Genomic DNA, 17460 nt, shown 5'->3' with positions numbered 1-17460 from the left:
TTCTTCTATATAAATGGAATATTTTGGTATTTTCTTTTTCTTGTTCATCGTTTCTGGCACTCTGGATAGACACAAATCCCTTTCTTTCCTCTTCTCATTGCTAAGTATTTGCTGTCTGGATATATTAAAAAAATTTATTCACGAAAAAACTAAAGTTAAGGACATTAAACAAAGCTGAGGCAGTCCGATGTCAGATGCAGGAAGCTCTTATTTCTTAACTTCTAACGAAATGCTTCTAATTGGGACTCCTGAGGGACTGTCAGAAGCCTCAATCCAGATAGACTTGGAAAAAGTGTGTTGATTCCCATTCTCTAACAGTCTAACAGATGCTTGGTGAGTAGTGGGATAAGGAATGTTGGAAGCTACAACCATATTTGGTGTTTCGATGTGTCAATGCCCAAAGTGAGAGTATGAAAAATTCGCCAATAATAAAGCCCCAATAAGTAAGTGAGTGTAAATTTGCAATTAGCTACAGGAATGACCACATGTCGTGCTCAGTAAATTCAAACTTTACATTAAAAATGTATGTTAACTGAAAGAGTGGCATTTTATCATAGGCCAAAGTGAAGGTCAAAATAGATTTTGGCCTGGTTTGGAGATTGAAAGGAAAGTCAAAGAGATCATCCCAGTCACAAATACTCATCATCTGGAAATTCCCATGGAAAATGTAATGACTCAAAATCGTATTCCCTATAGATGAAATTAAAACAGCTAAAATACATCAACATCAATCATGCTGGGTCTCCTGGTCTCTTTTAAGAACTGGATTAATATCAATCAGCCATGATGCCTGACCTGATGCCTGAGTGTTGTGGTTGAGCCCAGGATGACTTGATACAGTTCTACTCTAGATAATATCCACTGGGTCCAGGGAACAGCAACCACGCCTAAACAGGCTGAGATGAGAAGCTACAAGTTACCTTTGCCCTTAAGGGTAATTTTGTTGATGGTCTTCATCAGCAGATGGAGTTTGCTTAGTTAGCTTCCAATGGATGGATTTTATTTTAAATTTTTTGAGCTGTGTAAGTACTCTTCCTCTGTGTTAATTCAATAGACAACTTTGTTGTCCTGCCCAGCAGCTCAAATTAGTGCAGGGAACTTGCCATATTTTCACTATCAATATTAAATGCGTTGGTTTCACAGTACCTCTTCACATGTTGGCTACCAGTAAAAAATTGTAGGCAAACCCCATAAGCTCATGCGCTGTTAAACCCACAGTCTTTGATTATACCAAGGGTCACAGTTCATGTTGGAGTTTATTTTAAGACCACAAAAGACTTTCATTCGTGACTAAATGACACATCTTAAAAATATTAGACCCGTTTAGCCCAAAGCCCTGTGGATGTTCACCCGGGGGGGAAACACACAGTGTGACGGTGCAGGACCGGAATGACAGCCAGCCGATGACAACGAGCTACATTTGTCACAGTCCCGGACCCTGAGGGATCGATGAATTAAAAAAAAAGAAAAAAAACATGCCAGAGTGATGTGTGTGTCGGAATGAGACAGGAAAACAGTTAAGTGACTTTCCGTATGCTTTGTCATGCTTTGGGTAAAAGAGACAGACTGACTGGGAGGAGAGTGAGAGGGAGTGTTTTGTGTGTGAATGTGTGTGTGTGTGTGTGTGTGCAAAAGGAAGTTTGTCCAGACAGTGTCAGATGACATCACTGTCTGTAATACTGTGTGCGTAGGTGGGGGCGGGGTTTACAGCCCTGCAGCTCTACATTATATAAAGACATTAACTTCATTCAGTCTTTCAGACTTGAGCAACAGCACCAACAGCACCAGCAACAGCAGCACAGACAGAGACTAAAACGGATCAACAGAGAAGTGCCATAGTACCTCTCACACAGCCCAACCACAAGGTAAGAATTATCGCTAGACTAAGCATCTAGAGACCTTTGCATTAAATGCTGTTAGAGGGTTTTAATTATTTGGTGTATTAACAGAATCCTGCAAAACTGAATTGAATTGTAAATAACAGCATTAAAACAGTGTGCCAAATATAAACAGGTAACAAATGTGATGGCTGTAGCCAGGTGGGAACCAGGTCTCCCTGTTTTATGAAAATGTTCCCCAGATTCCCCAAAAGTGGATATGACCTCAGTTTCCTCAGTGATGATTTTGAATCTGTTATTGCTACCATCGATGGCAGGGCATACTGTTTTATTATACAGCTTTTTCTTTATTTAATTTAATTTTACAACAAATTTAATGGCATCAGTGGTCGACAGTATATTATAGTACATTAAGTCCTTTTTGAAATACTATAGTTTCTAGTTACTTAAACCATTTAGATTGTATATAAAAAAAACACGCGATCTGATCTGATTTACAAAAGAAGACATATATGTGTTCAAAATGAAATATAAAGTTTAGGAAGTGTGGCACCACAGGGGAAATAACGGATGGAGTGAACACATGTTAGAATTTGTTAATCCTGCAAAGAGTGTTTTTATAGTTCCAGTGTGTTTAATGTGAGGAGGCGAGTGGTGCATTAACTTGTATGCCTTGTAGACTTAAAAGCTGGACACATGTAATGTCAATATATTTCTGCTGTAAAAATCCACTGTGAGCAGGAGGAAAGTTTCAGGAATTAGGGGTGCTACCAAATCTGACCCCTCATGTCATGTAAAACCACTAGCTGACTGTGAATCTATGTTTGTTCAAAGGTCAGAGCATGTACTTATGCAAATAGAGGCTGGGGTCAGGACAATCCTCTAGTTCCATGATGCTAGTACTCTCCGTCTCGTTTACTGGATGCTATTGATGTTAGCAGTGGAAAACCAATGTAACTCTTGTTATTGATGTTCTTTTTCTGTCTCCTGTCCCACAAACTACACACACTGCAATACAATGTAACTCCACTGGATATTTACATGCCTTAAATTTGTTCAAAGGAGCAGATCTTGTAGTTCAAGCTTAAAAATGAAAACATATCTTAAACAATGGAGTGAAGGGTTTGAATATGAAGACCATAACACAAAAAAGTTTATGACATACAGTCACTTATGTGTAGTCATTTCCTGTATCCTCGGCCGTGACCACTAAATCCCGAAACTGTGTATTCTTCTGGAAGCTGAAAACATTCACACACTTCTGAAGTTTTATTGAAAACATCTGAGAGCTGATTCAAACTTCTTTGAAGTGTTGCACAACCCCATACACTCACTCCCTCTCCCTAATAAGAAACAGGAACAATGACAGAACTGTGGGATCCAGTGTTTTCCCACAGACTCTCTTCTGTTTGACATGCAGAGTTTGTTTATCTCCTATGAATACATAGGGCAACATTTTGTCCTGAGAGTCTGCTCTATGTCTAGGGTAAAGGCCGCTATTTACACTCACATGATTGATGCATTTTGCAAATATGTGTGGAGAGGAGTCAGAGCGAGTTTTACCGGCCCAGTGACGTGTGCAATTTGTTTGAGATACAGATGTTTACTTTCACTTTTAGGTGATAAAATCAAGTGTGCCTGCTGTATCGGAAGGTGAATTCAAACCAACCCTACTTAAACACTTACCCTTTCTCTTTCTTTCTTTCCCAGGATGTTTTGTGCCTACATTTTCCTGTTGCTGACCCTTAGCAGAGTAGGGCTGGGCTCTCTGCAGGATAAGCAGACTGACTTTGGCCTGAAGGTCTTCTTCCAGCTGAGCCAGGGCTTTGTGGACAAGAACGTGGCCTTCTCCCCATATGGTGCAGCCTCCGTCCTGTCCATGGCTCAACTCGGTGCTGCCGGCAGCACCCGCAAGGCCCTGACGACTGCTATGGGTTATTCTTTGCAAGGTTAGAGAATGAAGCTAAAATAAATTTATTTACTCATTTACTATACTAAAGAAAAGTCAGAAGGTTTATGAATACTTAAGAATTCCAGCCCCCAACGCATGCTACACATGTTTACAAATGTGTGAGGGATTACTTAACAAATGGACAACTATCTGTGATTTGGGCAGTTACACTGGTGTATTATTGGTGTAAGCATAAAACAAACACTTATCTCCCCTGTCCTGCAGAGCGAGGGACGTCCCGACAGCAGCGTCTCTTGCAGCGGGATCTTTCTAGTGAGGAAGGGGTGGAGATAGCCAGCGGCGTGATGGTGGAGAGGAAGATGAGTTTGGAGAAGGGATTCAGACGGGCCCTGGCCAAGGCCTTCCAGACCCACCCTCACCAGGTGGACTTTACTAAGCCAGACCAGGCAGTCGCCATCATCAACTCATGGGTGTCAGACCACACAGGAGGTACCCACCCCACCCAGCCAACAGCTAACATCTGCTTCCACTTTGTCCCAAGGGGGTTACTGTCTTTTCTTCCATCTCCTGTGACTTATTTGGTATCTGTGCCTTCACCCTCTAGGGTCCATCCCTGAGTTCTTGGCATCTGGATCTCTGAGTGACGAGACCCGCCTGGTCCTCCTTAATGCTCTCCACTTCCAGGGCCTCTGGAAAGTTCCCTTTGACCCCACACTGACACAGGAGAGGATGTTCCACTGCGCAAATGGCAGTAGTGTGCCCGTGCACATGATGAGACTCACAAACTACTACAATTATGGTAGGCTGTCACATTGCACACATTCCTCTCAGTTGGACACGTTGTTCCAAATTTGACAGATCTGTGTGCTAATTAGAGAATACTCCTTCTCCCTTTAACCAACAGGCGAATTCGTAACTCCTGATGGGGTGGACTATGATGTCATTGAAGTGCCATATGAGGGTGACTCTCTGAGCATGCTGCTAGTGTCACCCTTTGAGCCTGAAGTTCAACTGAACATGCTCAGTGCAGATCTGAGCAGCAAGAGGATTCAGCAGTGGAGGGCAGAACTGAGGAAAGTCAAGAGGCAGCTGGCCATGCCCAGGTGAGTTTATCCCACTGCGTAGTAGTTGTACACGGAATGACAACACAATTGTATTTAGACTTGTTTTAAATCACAATCACAATGTCTCCCTGACCCCCTCTGGAAGTGGCTTTGCCGACCAGACCACAATCTGTCCTAAACCATGTAGGGTGCATTGAGGACACCTTTACTATCAGTTTAAAGGCTTTAGCAACAAAGACGAACACTGATGAAGTATGTTTTTTTGCAGATTCACACTGAACACAGAGGTAAACTTGAGGACTACTCTGCTTAACATGGGTCTGGGAGACATGTTCAACCTGGCTAGTGCTGACTTCACGCGCATCACAAGTAAGTAAGCATCACAAATGTTAAGGTACTCTTATTCCCCATGAACTAGTTTCTTAATCGCAACCAGTGAATTAGATGCAAGCAAGACCTCACTTTATAATGGAGGCCATATTCTGAGGTGGAAAGATTTAATTATGGTTTATTTGGATGTATTCAACACTTTGTTGTGTAATTCACGGATAATGACTAATCTTGTGTTTTTACTACCTCTTAAGTCCCATACTGAGTAAAGCATATTGTAGTCATATTTTGTATCAGTTGTATCTGGTGTTTCCTGTTCTAATCTCTGTAGTCCTGTTTTTTTATACCTTCGAGTTCCCTTACTGTATGACCATGTTAGAAATTATAATAAGTAGAAAACTAAGTTGTGTGTGTGTGTCTGTCCTGCAGCAGATGAAAGGCTGTGTGTGTCGAAGGTCCTCCACAGAGTAAAGATTGAGGTGAATGAGCGAGGAACTAAGGGAGCAGCAGCAACAGGTAGGGTACACACACAATTACACACGCACACACGCACACATGCACACACGCACATACGCACACAGATTGGATATTTTCTCTTATTTATCTGAACTAATAGTATTACTTCTGAAACATCTTGTTATGTATCTGTTTGTAGAATTTTTTTTAAATCATGTAAATGAATTTTGAAAAGTCACAATATCAAAAACTCGTTAACAGTGATGAACACTGACAAGCTTGTCTGCCTCCATAGCGTTAGTCAGTGGGGGATTAAATTTTTTCTTGGCGGAAGAATGAACGATGACTAACTGGCACAAATGTCAATTACAATTATTTTAGTGATTTTTTGGAGGTTGCTATATATTGTTATATTATTCACCATTTACTTGAAACAAAAATTGTCTTGACGCAGTAATGATTATTTAATCTGGTGGTATCATTGATTTCTCCGAAAGCTCTGCACATAAATGCACTGTAGATGAAAAACTGTACTGTAAAGTGTTTTGAGCGGGCATCAGGACTAGAAAAACGATATATATAAAAACAGACCATTTACCATTTCCTATATATATCCTATACCTTAACTTTTAATGTGAAAACAATCAACAGATATGAGGCATGCAAGGCAAACAAGAGGCCAGGCAAAAATGACGGGAGCCCAAAGCTAATGTTGTCTTCTCCCTTCTTCCCTCGCTTAGCGGCTATCATGTTTTCTCGTATGGCAGTGGAGGAGATCACCCTGGACCGACCCTTCCTCTTCCTCATCCAGCACAAACCCACAGGTAACACTCCCTCTCCTGTTTATACTTTAAATCTCATTGAACTGTACAAATCAGCTGAGTGGTGTCCAACTTTCACTGTTTCCTGTGTCCAGGTACGGTTCTGTTCATGGGTCAGTTCAACCAGCCCCAGTAACACTAACACTCCGAAGACCTGCCTATATGTCGGCCTACCCGCTACATGTTGACCACACCGGACCACCAGGATTCATGTGACCGCTCATGACTGTGTAGACTAATTAATGAACACTGGGACAAAGAGATTTGACATGAAAGATGTTGGAAATTGGACTGACTGAGATAATCTTTGAAAAGACTTGATATGGTTGCTGTTTATTTATTTCTCTGAATGTTTGTGATTCACAGATGAAGGAAAGTAAACTAATGAGGTAGCTTTACTACACAACACACACTGATGCACTTCACATAGGGCGATGTTGCTGCAGACAGACTGATAGCTGTATTATTACTAAAGCAGATGTATTTTTTATCTATTTTTGCAATGTTGGTTTTTATTGTGTTGTTTGCCTCATATTGTTACGTTTCATTTATATTTTTGCAGTACTCGTATTTATTAAAATTCTATGTTTTTACAAAGTTGCCGCATCTGTGGTCCTTGTGGCGTTCATGAGATCTGTGGATGGTCAACACTGACCTCTTGTGTCTAAATACAAAAAAGTTCCCCAATTTCAAACTATGTGACGTAGTCTCAATGTGGCCATGAATATATTTTATGAAATTAGCTTTAAATACGATACATTATCACAATTACAGGAAATTATTTTCTTTTACTGTAAGTACTAGTGCCATGAATTAACATCAGAAAAATGAATTGACACTAGCAGTCAATTTGAATGTCTAATTGGGTCCATACTATAGAGAGTTCATAAATGGTATCCTGTGTTGGTATTATGACAATATAATTCAGTGTAAAGAGTGAACTCCTTCAAATGTATTCAAAGTTAACAAATTCAAATTATATATTTGTGTTAAGGTATAATTGTCTTTAAGTACTTAATGTGAATAAAGTCTACATGAGGCAATGCCATTATGTATTGTTTGTCACAAGAATGTATTTACCATCTTGAGGTTTGTACTACGAAGCAGGATATGTGGTTACAGTTTTTCACAATTGTTAACACACGTTTTTCAAAACAATAACGGCTTTCTCAAAACTGCCCACAGACAACTGAAAACCTCACACACAAAATGCTAAACCTGACACTCCCTTTGCAAGATGACTCTCTGCCATCAAATCTCTTAACTGTTCACAAAATGGAACTCGTGTTTTCATTTGGTACACACAGGCATATTTTCAAATGACACACACATACCATTCATTGGGAACACACAACTAAGCATCTGCTTGCACACTACCAAGCATTTACAGCACACTGAAGTGAAAAATTGAAAACACAATCATCAAAATGGAACACACCATATGAATGAATGAGCCATTTCTCCTTTTGTAAAATGTTTCAGTGTAGGCCTACTTTTTTCATAGTCAAACATAAAACAGCACACAAATATGCAGCATAAAAAGGTTTATTTCGGTACACACAGAGAACAGTACAGAACAGTAAACCGGCCTACTCAACCCCCCCACCCCCTTCAGAAAAAATTACAGTTTTCCACAATTGTTAACACACGTTTTTCAAAACAATAACGGCTTTCTCAAAACTGCACACAGAAAACTAAAAACCTCACACACACAATGCTGACAGGCCTCGACACTCACGTCGCCACAGGCCTCCTCCATGGCCTGGAGCAGTGGGACCCGGTCCTGTGGGTTCCGTTCATATACCTTACACCTCCAAGCTGAAAATAATTCCTCAATGGGATTCAGGAAAGGAGAATAAGGTGGAAGGTAAAGAATGGAAAAATGTGGGTGGTCCTGGAACCACTCCCGCACTTGAAAGCTCACATTGTCCCAGATGACAACGTGATCAATCCGCTGTGGGTCATCTATCTGGCCAGGTGGTACCAGCAGGTCATGCAGGCCATCCAGGAAGACGAGGAGACGGGCAGCGTTATAGGCCACTAGGTGGGCATGACGGTGCAAGATCCCATGGTGATTCATTGCAGCTCACATTGTGATGTTCCCACCACGCTGGCCGGGGACCTCAACAATGGCCCGCTGGCCAATGACGTTTCTGCCCCGTCACCTCCTCTTCACCAGGTTGAATCCCACCTCATCAATAAAGATGAACTGGTACAATACATGAGCTGTGTCATGCTCCTGGATCAGCATGAGAATGCAAGTTACAGTATGGACACAGAGAGGTCAACACAGTGGGCTACAGTATGACACTGTAGAAAAGGAACAATATTGGATTACAGGTACAATACATGCATGTGTCAGTGCTGAATGTATGGTACTTACAAGCACAAACTCTCACCATAACTCCTTGATGGCTGTGCTCCGTTCGAATAGGACCCTGAACACTTGTTTCATCCACATGGCATTCCTATGAAGAATACAGTCCAATGACGGTCTGGACGTTTCTAAATGTAGCATGGTCAGCCAGGATCCTAGTTTTTATTTGTCTGAGTGTGATAGAGTTGTTCTCACGAACCATATCTACAATTTCAGTCTCCTGTTCGGCTGTGTAAATGCTGTGAAATTGCTCAACAGACCTGAATGTTTAGAGATTTGAGTATTTGTGTGTTGTGGGTTGATGCTTTGAGATTTTACTTGAGAAGTGTGTGCAACAACTGAACATTGTGTGTAGTGTTTTGACAACAAGGTGATGTGTAATTGACATCAGAGTGTAAACAAGGAAAGTCAGAGTCTAATGCAGATAAGGGAGTGTGAAGTAGTGCCAAATTGGGGCGAGCGATTGGTACATGAAGTGAAGGTTGTGCAAATTGTGCCGAATTTTGGCTTTTTGTGTGTTAACAACTGAGAAAAACTGTAAGTAGTTTCAGGTTGAACTCTAGGTTTTGTCAGGGTTACTAAAGTGGCACACTTCTCTATCACGGATACTAACCGGTTTTAAAGCGGGTTAAGTTTGCGCTAAGACATCAAAAACTATCATCAGCCCAACTATTGACCAATCAGATCCCAGGAAAGGTTTACAGTGCAGTGGGGATTACAGTTATTTTCGATTGCTTAAGCACGATTTTCAAAACAGGGCCCGGTGTTTCAAACACTAAGCACAATCAGCACAACCACACATTTGTGATGGAAATTCATCTTGAGATTTGAAATAATGAAATTCTCAGACTGGAGTTGCCATTGAGTCTTTATAATAGTAAGCTCTGCAGAGTTTACACGGGTGCTCAGGATGGAACAACTGGCTGCGAAGGTGAAAAAGCCAGGACTTATACAGAGAGGCGTTTCACAAGACAGTATGAAAAAAAGAAGACATGCCAGAATTAATACAAAGAGGTGCTTCATAAAACTTAATATGAAAAAGATATGAAATCCTCCTCAGTGCTCATCTGCTGTGTCCGTCTGCTGTATCAAACTCCAAGTTTGTAACTTGAGCAATACACACTGTTGTTGCTAACCTAAAACACTTTTAGCAATTCCAGTTCTCAGTGATTAGAGTTCTATAAGTGAAGTACTCTGAGAAAGTGCAAATATACAATAAATTCACGAAACACTACACAAGACCAATGCTGCAGTCCCATGAAAATTTAATTTTTTTCTCGCCATATCCCCAAATAAGTCAACATGTCAACATGGAGAATCACAACAAAACATGTCCCAGTTTTCATGCTACTACAGGAGTGTGCATAACACTGTAAGCTCGACAAATATCAGACAGGCAGAAAATTCTGCATCCAGTACAGTTTCAATGAGGGGTACCTGAGCCTGGGGCCGTAAACCCTCCACCGCCATGCCGAGAAAAACTCTTTGATTGGGTTTAGAGACGGAGAGTATGGTGGAAGGTATGGTACTGTAAACTGTGGATGGTGTTGAAACCAGTTCTGGACCAGAGCAGAGCGGTGGAATGACTCATTGTCCCAGATGACAATGGATTGCATCTGGTGCATGTGGTTTACTGCTGTGACGATGTTGTGTAATCGGTCCAAACATTTGAGAATGTGAGGTGTGTTGTAAGGGCCCATTTTGTCGTGACGGAGGAGGAACCCATTCTGTGTAGTGGCAGCACAAAAGGTGATATTACCCCCACGTTGCTCCGGGACATTGCTGATAGCCCCGTGGCCAATGATATTTCTGCCTCTCCTTTTTGATTTTGTCCTATGAACCCTGCCTCATCTATGTATATGAATTCATGCGATTTCCTCAGCATCCATCTGTAAAACTCTCAGAAATACAGTGAAAGACAAGATTGTGTAGTTCAGCATAGGTCTGGAATACAGTACATTTACATTATGAAAGTTATGTGTGCAGTATGCAACATCATTACTAGTGCCGAAGCCGCAGACTTCTCCTCCGTGAATTCCCCCTCTCACCGTCACTCTTCATCTTTTTTGAGCACAAGCTCCATTTTGGTTGAAAACAGGTGAACTCAGCTGATGTGTTTTTAAAGTGCTTACAGTTTTTCACAATTGTTACAGTTTTTCTCAGTTGTTAACACACAAAAAGCGAAAATTCTGCACAATTTGCACAACCTTCACTTCATGTACCAATCGCTCGCCCCAATTTGGCACTACTTCACACTCCCTTATCTGCATTAGACTCTGACTTTCCTTCTTTACACTCTGATGTCAATGACACATCACCTTGTTGTCAAAACACTACACACCAACCCAGTCTCATCAGAAAACGTTCAATGGCGACGTTGGTCCACTTGGAACGACGTTACCATCTCACAATCTGGCCTCTCAGATTGTGAGATGGTAACATTTAGTCCTCCCATTGTTTTGCATTGGCGTGTTCTCACGTCACGTGACTCTCAAGCTCCCGTCTGCGGAGAGGAAAACATGGCGGAGATTCCCTGTTTTTTCAGATAAAAATATAATTTTGTAACTTAGTTTGGGCATAAAAATACATTCTGAAACCATTTCTAGCGAGAAATGTGCTCTTTGCTTCCACAGTCTTCAGCCAGTTCGTGCTTATGATAAATATTTTAATAGTTATCAGGCATGTTTTTATCGTTGCTATGATGGTTGCCATGCCACCACGGCGCAGCTTGGTGTTTAAATCACAGTCCCTGCGTGGTGTCCTTCAATGATCGTGAATGTTATTCATGTTATATAATAGTAATATTTGAGGCTAGATTACATCTCTAATGAGAAGGATCCTGCGAGTCTGTTTATACCGAGGCCGGCCCGAGTGCGCGACCGGACTGAGTGCGCGAGCGGACATGACGTGTGGCTGTCGTAAAAACCCTATTTGTAAACAACCAGTCCTTTAACTCGGGGCTGCGTCATAAACACGGAGCGCTTGGAAGACCACGATGTCATCTTCCTTCTGTCAGGTAAGTAGTTTATTGTTTTTAAAGATCGTTACGATCTAGGTTTACAGTCCGAGTGCGGAGAGAGTCCGTCAATCCACACTATGGACGCTGTTCATCAGCTAATACGCCATTGTTAGCCACATGCTTCAGCCCACGGTAGCCTGTGCTACCTGGGAGGTGAATACATGGTTGTGGAAACCAGTTCAAGACGCTTAGCTCATCATTAAGGGACGCTACAATATAAATATAAACATGAATTTGATTTATGAATGCTTTAGATTGATAAGGAGTGTATTTGTCTACCATTACTCCACAATATCAGATCAATTTGGTTTAATGTATAGTATGCAATATGACAATAATGTTTTCATGTTATGGAGTTGCGATTCATTTTATAAAACAATTGCTATGTTCTGTTTTTTAATCAAGGAGGATCAAAGTGAAGCTACAGGAGTTTCATTAACGTCAACAACTTGGACCGAACACTTTGTTTTGCTTGATGAAGAGCAGGAAGGGCAGCCTGGAGAGAAAGAGAAGCCGGGTTGAGCCCACTACCATCATCCACGTACCAGGAGGAAGATGAGGGAGAGAAATGATCCCAGCATTAAAGAGGTACTTTTAAGTTACATACCAGAAAAACCACACTGAAAGAATTTTGATCAATCATGCTTCCCTGCTGTGATTGTTTAACTGGGAAAACAACTTTTTCCACAGGAAGGCAAGTAAATTTAAGGAATACATGTGCAAAGTTTTCCTCTGTTATGTATAATGATGACCCCCATCAAACATAATGTTAGCAATATTTACACCTTTTAATTTATACTGTTTATTTCTGTCTACATGTGTGAATTTGCCTTCATTAGTTTCAGAAAAGAGCGATGATGTATCGGTCAGTGGGCGGCAGCACGAGACTCCGCAAACTAGTCTGTAAGCAAAGCAGACGAAGGCATCGAGGTTGCGGCCTGCCATCATTGTTATTTTGCTTAAGGGACTGAATATGTTTCATGCAGAAATATTAGCATTTCCCTTATATCTACCAAAACTGCTTGTTTCACAGACTGCAGTTTTGTTTTGGTCTGATGTGGTGTGCTAATACAACCGTATCTTCAATGGGTTGTGGGGCATTAACATTTGTAACTCTAATTTTGTTTTGACAGACTGTGAAAAGAACGTTGAGAACATCACCACTCTACAGGAAGACACAGTCCAGTAATGGGTGTCAGAAGTTCAGTAGTGAACGACAGGTACTGTGGAAAAATGTGTGTCATTGTTGTACAATGTCCTTTGACTCTGTTTAAACAAGGTCAACACAAAAAGGTTTGATTGTAAACTGATATCGGTACGAATTCATGTTATTCTCCTCTTCAAAAGAAACAAACAATCAAAATTACCTGCAGAAAGCCCTTGATGGACGCTTCAGCTGCATCGTCAGACTGGTGAGACAGCAAGATGCCAACTTTAATGCCAATTTATTTGTGTAACATTCTGTGACCAAATGTATAGATAACTTTTTGTAGATTGTAAAAATAGATAACCCATTTATTACAAAAAAACTACACTAGAATTACCGCACTGCGTTGTATGACTCCGCTAAGCAGTGCAGTGTCCGTCTACATATTTTCTCTCATATAAATGACACTGTATCTCTTGACAACTGAAACCATAAGATGAGGTCAGTGTGGCCTTGACCTTTTTACTTTAAGACAAATACAAAGTTAGACAATCCGAAAACATGCAGTTATGCCTCCGGCGACTCGCTATTGCAGAGGCATTAAAACCGTAGTGTAGTAGACTGGATTTTATTGGTTTTACATTGGACATCTTGTATGGGTACACCAAAACATATATTTGGTTTCACATTCTAGATGGCAATAAGCAGAGTCATCAACTCAGGAAAAATATTTCTGTAGAAAAGAAAGCCTTGTATGTGTGTATGTATACATACACACAAACGCACAATTGAGATGTTTTTGTCTTTTATCATATATTCTCAGGCAGTACTGATGCATTTACTGAGAGGGGACGTGAGGGCCTACTCTGCGTGCTCAGAGTTCAAGCCCAGCAGGCTGCAGCAGGCCTGACATATTGTGGAACAGCAGCACAGTCTTTGGATGACTCCTCTGAGGATGAAAACATGGCGAGGTACTTCTCCACTGATGAAGAACTGTGAGGGCTGTGATTAGCTACACTCTCTTGCTACAATGCTACTCTTGCTACTACTTAGGAAGGCATTAGCTTGCTGTGTGGTAGCTGTTAGCTTCAGCATTTTTAGTTTTTAGTGGCCTGTCTGACGTTTATGTTTAAAAAAAAAAAATCAGAGGGAACCATCTTCATAATTTAACACTTAGGTTTGTTTGTGTCCTTCAGTTCTTCTCAAGAGAAGGAGTACAGGTGTGCCTCAGCTCCACGCTCCCTCCTGCAGCCTCCGCTCCTGATGCTAACCTCATGTCTCCATCACACCAAGCAGCAGACCTGGATTGACAGACCTTTCTCCAGAGCTGCCCCCTCCTCTGAAACCCCCCTCTCCAAAACACTATTTGTGTAGTTTTTTAAGTCTTGTTTGCATGAGAATTGTTGATCATATCATTTCCAGCAGATGCCTTAATATAATGTTTGTGCACAATAAATGACATTGATCATAACATAATGGTATTTCCTTGCACTTCTACACCATGATATTGGCAGATAAGATGCTGATTACATTAAAGCAGTGAATGCTCTTCTTTAAGCAACATAAACAAACAATGATCCAATGGATCTGAAGTAGAATGGGCACATTACATTCTGTAGAGAATGCCTCAGTTATGGAAGTCAGAAAATAACTTTCTTTATCTGAGGTTCCAGTCATTTATAGTCACAGCAAAGCACACAGGTCTGGTTGTCTAAGTGGCGCCCATATCATTGTTTAAGATGTGTAACATCAAGTTTGTAGTCATTAGTCAAGAGTTCACCCTCTTGTTTACACTAAAATTAGGTGACCCAGATGTTTCACAATGCAATCTGATAAGGTCTTATGAGAAACATTCTTAAAATTAAAGAAATCAACACAGAGGATAGCAATAGATGTTTCTCAAAGCATCAACCTACAACACACAAATACTCAAATCTCTAAACATTCAGGTCTGTTGAGCAATTTCACCGCATTTACACAGCCGAACAGGAGAGGGAAATTGTAGATATGGTTCGTGAGAACAACTCTATCACACTCATACAAATAAAAACTAGGATCCTGGCTGACCATGCTACATCTAGAAACATCCAGACCCTTGGCCTCTCTACATTGGACCGTATTCTTCATAGGAATGCCATGTGGATGAAACAAGTGTTCAGGGTCCCATTTGAATGGAACACAGGCATGAAGGAGTTATGGCGAGAGTTTGTGCTTGTAAGTACCATACATTCAGCACTGACACATGCATGTATTGTCACTGTAATCCAATATTGTTCATTTTCTACAGTGTCTCACTGTAGCCCACTGTGTTGACCTCTCTGTGTCCATACTGTAACTTGCATTATCATGCTGTCTGTGGATCCAGGAGCATGACACAGCTGATGAGTTGTACCAGTACATCTTTATTGATGAGGTGGGATTCAACCTGGTGAAGAGGAGGCGACGGGGCAGAAACGTCATTGGCCAGCGGGCCATTGTTGAGGTCCCCGGCCAGCAGGGTGGTAACATCACAATGTGAGCTGCAATGAATCACCATGGGATCTTGCACCGTCATGCCCACCTAGTGGCCTATAACGCTGCCCATGTCCTCGTCTTCCTGGATGGCCTGCATGACCGACTGGTATCACCTGGCCAGATAGATGACCCACAGCGGATCGATCACGTTGTCATCTGGGACAATGTGAGCTTCCACCGGGCTGCTCAAGTGCGTGAGTGGTTCCAGGACCACCCACATTTTTCCGTTCTATACCTTCCACCTTATTCTCCTTTCCTGAATCCCATTGAGGAATTATTTTCAGCTTGGAGGTGGAAGGTATATGAACGGAACCCACAGGACCGGGTCCCACTGCTCCAGGCCATTGAGGAGGCTTATGGCAACGTGAGTGTCGAGGCCTGTCAGCATTTTGTGTGTGAGGTTTTTAGTTTTCTGTGTGCAGTTTTGAGAAAGCCGTTATTGTTTTGAAAAACGTGTGTTAACAATTGTGAAAAACTGTAACACACGTTTTTCAAAACAATAACGTCTTTCTCAAAACTGCACACAGACAACTGAAAACCTCACACACAAAATGCTAAACATGACACTCCCTTTGCAAGATGACTCTTTGCCATCAAATATCTTGCAGTGGAGCAGTGGGACCCGGTCCTGTGGGTTAGATCATAAAAAGAGATTTATTAAATATTTAGGAACTAACCTTAAATATGGATGTTAAATCACTAAGTCATGTGCTGGAATCCAATGAAGTTCGGTTCCATAGTGAGAGGCCGGACTAACCAGTGGTGTTTATAGAAAATCATCATCACACTGTCATAGAAAACAACTCCTCTGTTGCATTTGAGTTAATATGAGTTTATTCTAAACAATGTTACATGAACATTATTTATTGCGATTTGTGGAGTTCTTAGTTCGGAGTTGGCTGAGAGGTAGAGTGGTTGTCCTCCAAACTGAAGGTAGGCAGTTCGATCCCCAGTCTGACCCATCTTAATGCCGAAGTGTCCTTGGGCAAGATGCTGAACCCCGAATGGCCCCCCATAGAATAACACAGTGCTGCGAATAGATGCACTGTATGAAAGCGCTATATAAATTCAAAACCATTTACCATTATTCACAACAGATATATCACACGAATTATGATAGATCCTTTGGTTACGAGATTATTTACAGTAACAAATGTGTACTTGTAAAGTATGATTGAAAGTTAGATTTTCTTGTATTGATATCATTAAGAATTAATGACTCTTATCTCCATTTAATGAACATATATACAGTGCCTTGCATAAGTATTCACCCCCTTTGGACTTTTCTACATTTTGTCATGGTATAACCACAGATTAAAATGTATTTCATCGTGAGTTTATGTAATGGACCAACACAAAATAGTGCATCATTTGGAAGTGGGGGGAAATATTACATGGATTTCACAATTATTTACAAATAAAAATCTGAAAAGTGTTGAGTGCATATGTATTCACCCCCTTTACTGTGAAACCCCTAACAAAGATCTGGTGCGACCAATTGCATTCACAAGTCACATTTGCAAGTCACATAATTAGTAAATAGGGTCCACCTGTCTGCAATTTAATCTCAGTATAAATACACCTGTTCTGTGACGGACTCAGAGTTTGTTGGAGATCATTACTGAACAAACAGCATCATGAAGACCAAGGAGCTCACCAAACAGGTCAGGGATAAAGTTGTGGAGAAATATGAAGCAGGGTTAGGTTATAAAAAAATATCCAGAGCTTTGAACATCTCTCTGAGCACCATAAAATCCATCATAAGAAAATGGAAAGAATATGGCACAACCGCAAACCTACCAAGAGGAGGCCGTCCACCCAAACTGAGGAGTCGGACAAGGAGAAAATTAATCAGAGAAGCAACCAGGAGGCCCATGGTTACTCTGGAGGAGTTGCAGAGATCCACAGCTGAGGTGGGAGAATCTGTTCACATGACAACTATTAGTCGTCTACTCCACAAATCTGGCCTTTATGGAAGAGTG

The 17460-nt window shown here is 41.2% G+C and overlaps 1 protein-coding gene and 1 long non-coding RNA gene across 3 annotated transcripts; both read left to right on the top strand.

Moving 5' to 3' along the window:
- The first annotated feature begins 1707 nt into the window (after nucleotides 1–1707).
- On the top strand, nucleotides 1708–7021 carry serpine1 (serpin peptidase inhibitor, clade E (nexin, plasminogen activator inhibitor type 1), member 1). Its single transcript, XM_053416553.1, has 9 exons — nucleotides 1708–1865; nucleotides 3549–3787; nucleotides 4015–4239; nucleotides 4355–4549; nucleotides 4655–4853; nucleotides 5083–5183; nucleotides 5574–5660; nucleotides 6341–6424; nucleotides 6517–7021. Exons 2-9 carry the CDS (start codon nucleotides 3550–3552, stop codon nucleotides 6555–6557), a joined length of 1170 nt encoding a protein of 389 aa, XP_053272528.1. The 5' UTR covers nucleotides 1708–1865; nucleotide 3549; the 3' UTR covers nucleotides 6558–7021.
- Nucleotides 7022–11673: 4652 nt separating this feature from the next.
- Nucleotides 11674–14440, top strand: LOC128430141 (uncharacterized). Of its 2 annotated transcripts, XR_008333958.1 has the most exons (6): nucleotides 11674–11814; nucleotides 12223–12405; nucleotides 12951–13037; nucleotides 13165–13229; nucleotides 13788–13935; nucleotides 14161–14440. It is a non-coding gene; the product is annotated as an uncharacterized LOC128430141 (long non-coding RNA). The 2 variants fall into 2 exon arrangements; XR_008333959.1 differs by having other exon boundaries at nucleotides 12951–13935.
- Nucleotides 14441–17460: the final 3020 nt, after the last annotated feature.

The sequence above is a fragment of the Pleuronectes platessa genome, chromosome 23 (assembly GCF_947347685.1).
Source record: "Pleuronectes platessa chromosome 23, fPlePla1.1, whole genome shotgun sequence".
In the NCBI taxonomy this organism is placed as follows: domain Eukaryota; kingdom Metazoa; phylum Chordata; class Actinopteri; order Pleuronectiformes; family Pleuronectidae; genus Pleuronectes; species Pleuronectes platessa.
This window is presented reverse-complemented; position numbering and strand designations above follow the sequence as displayed.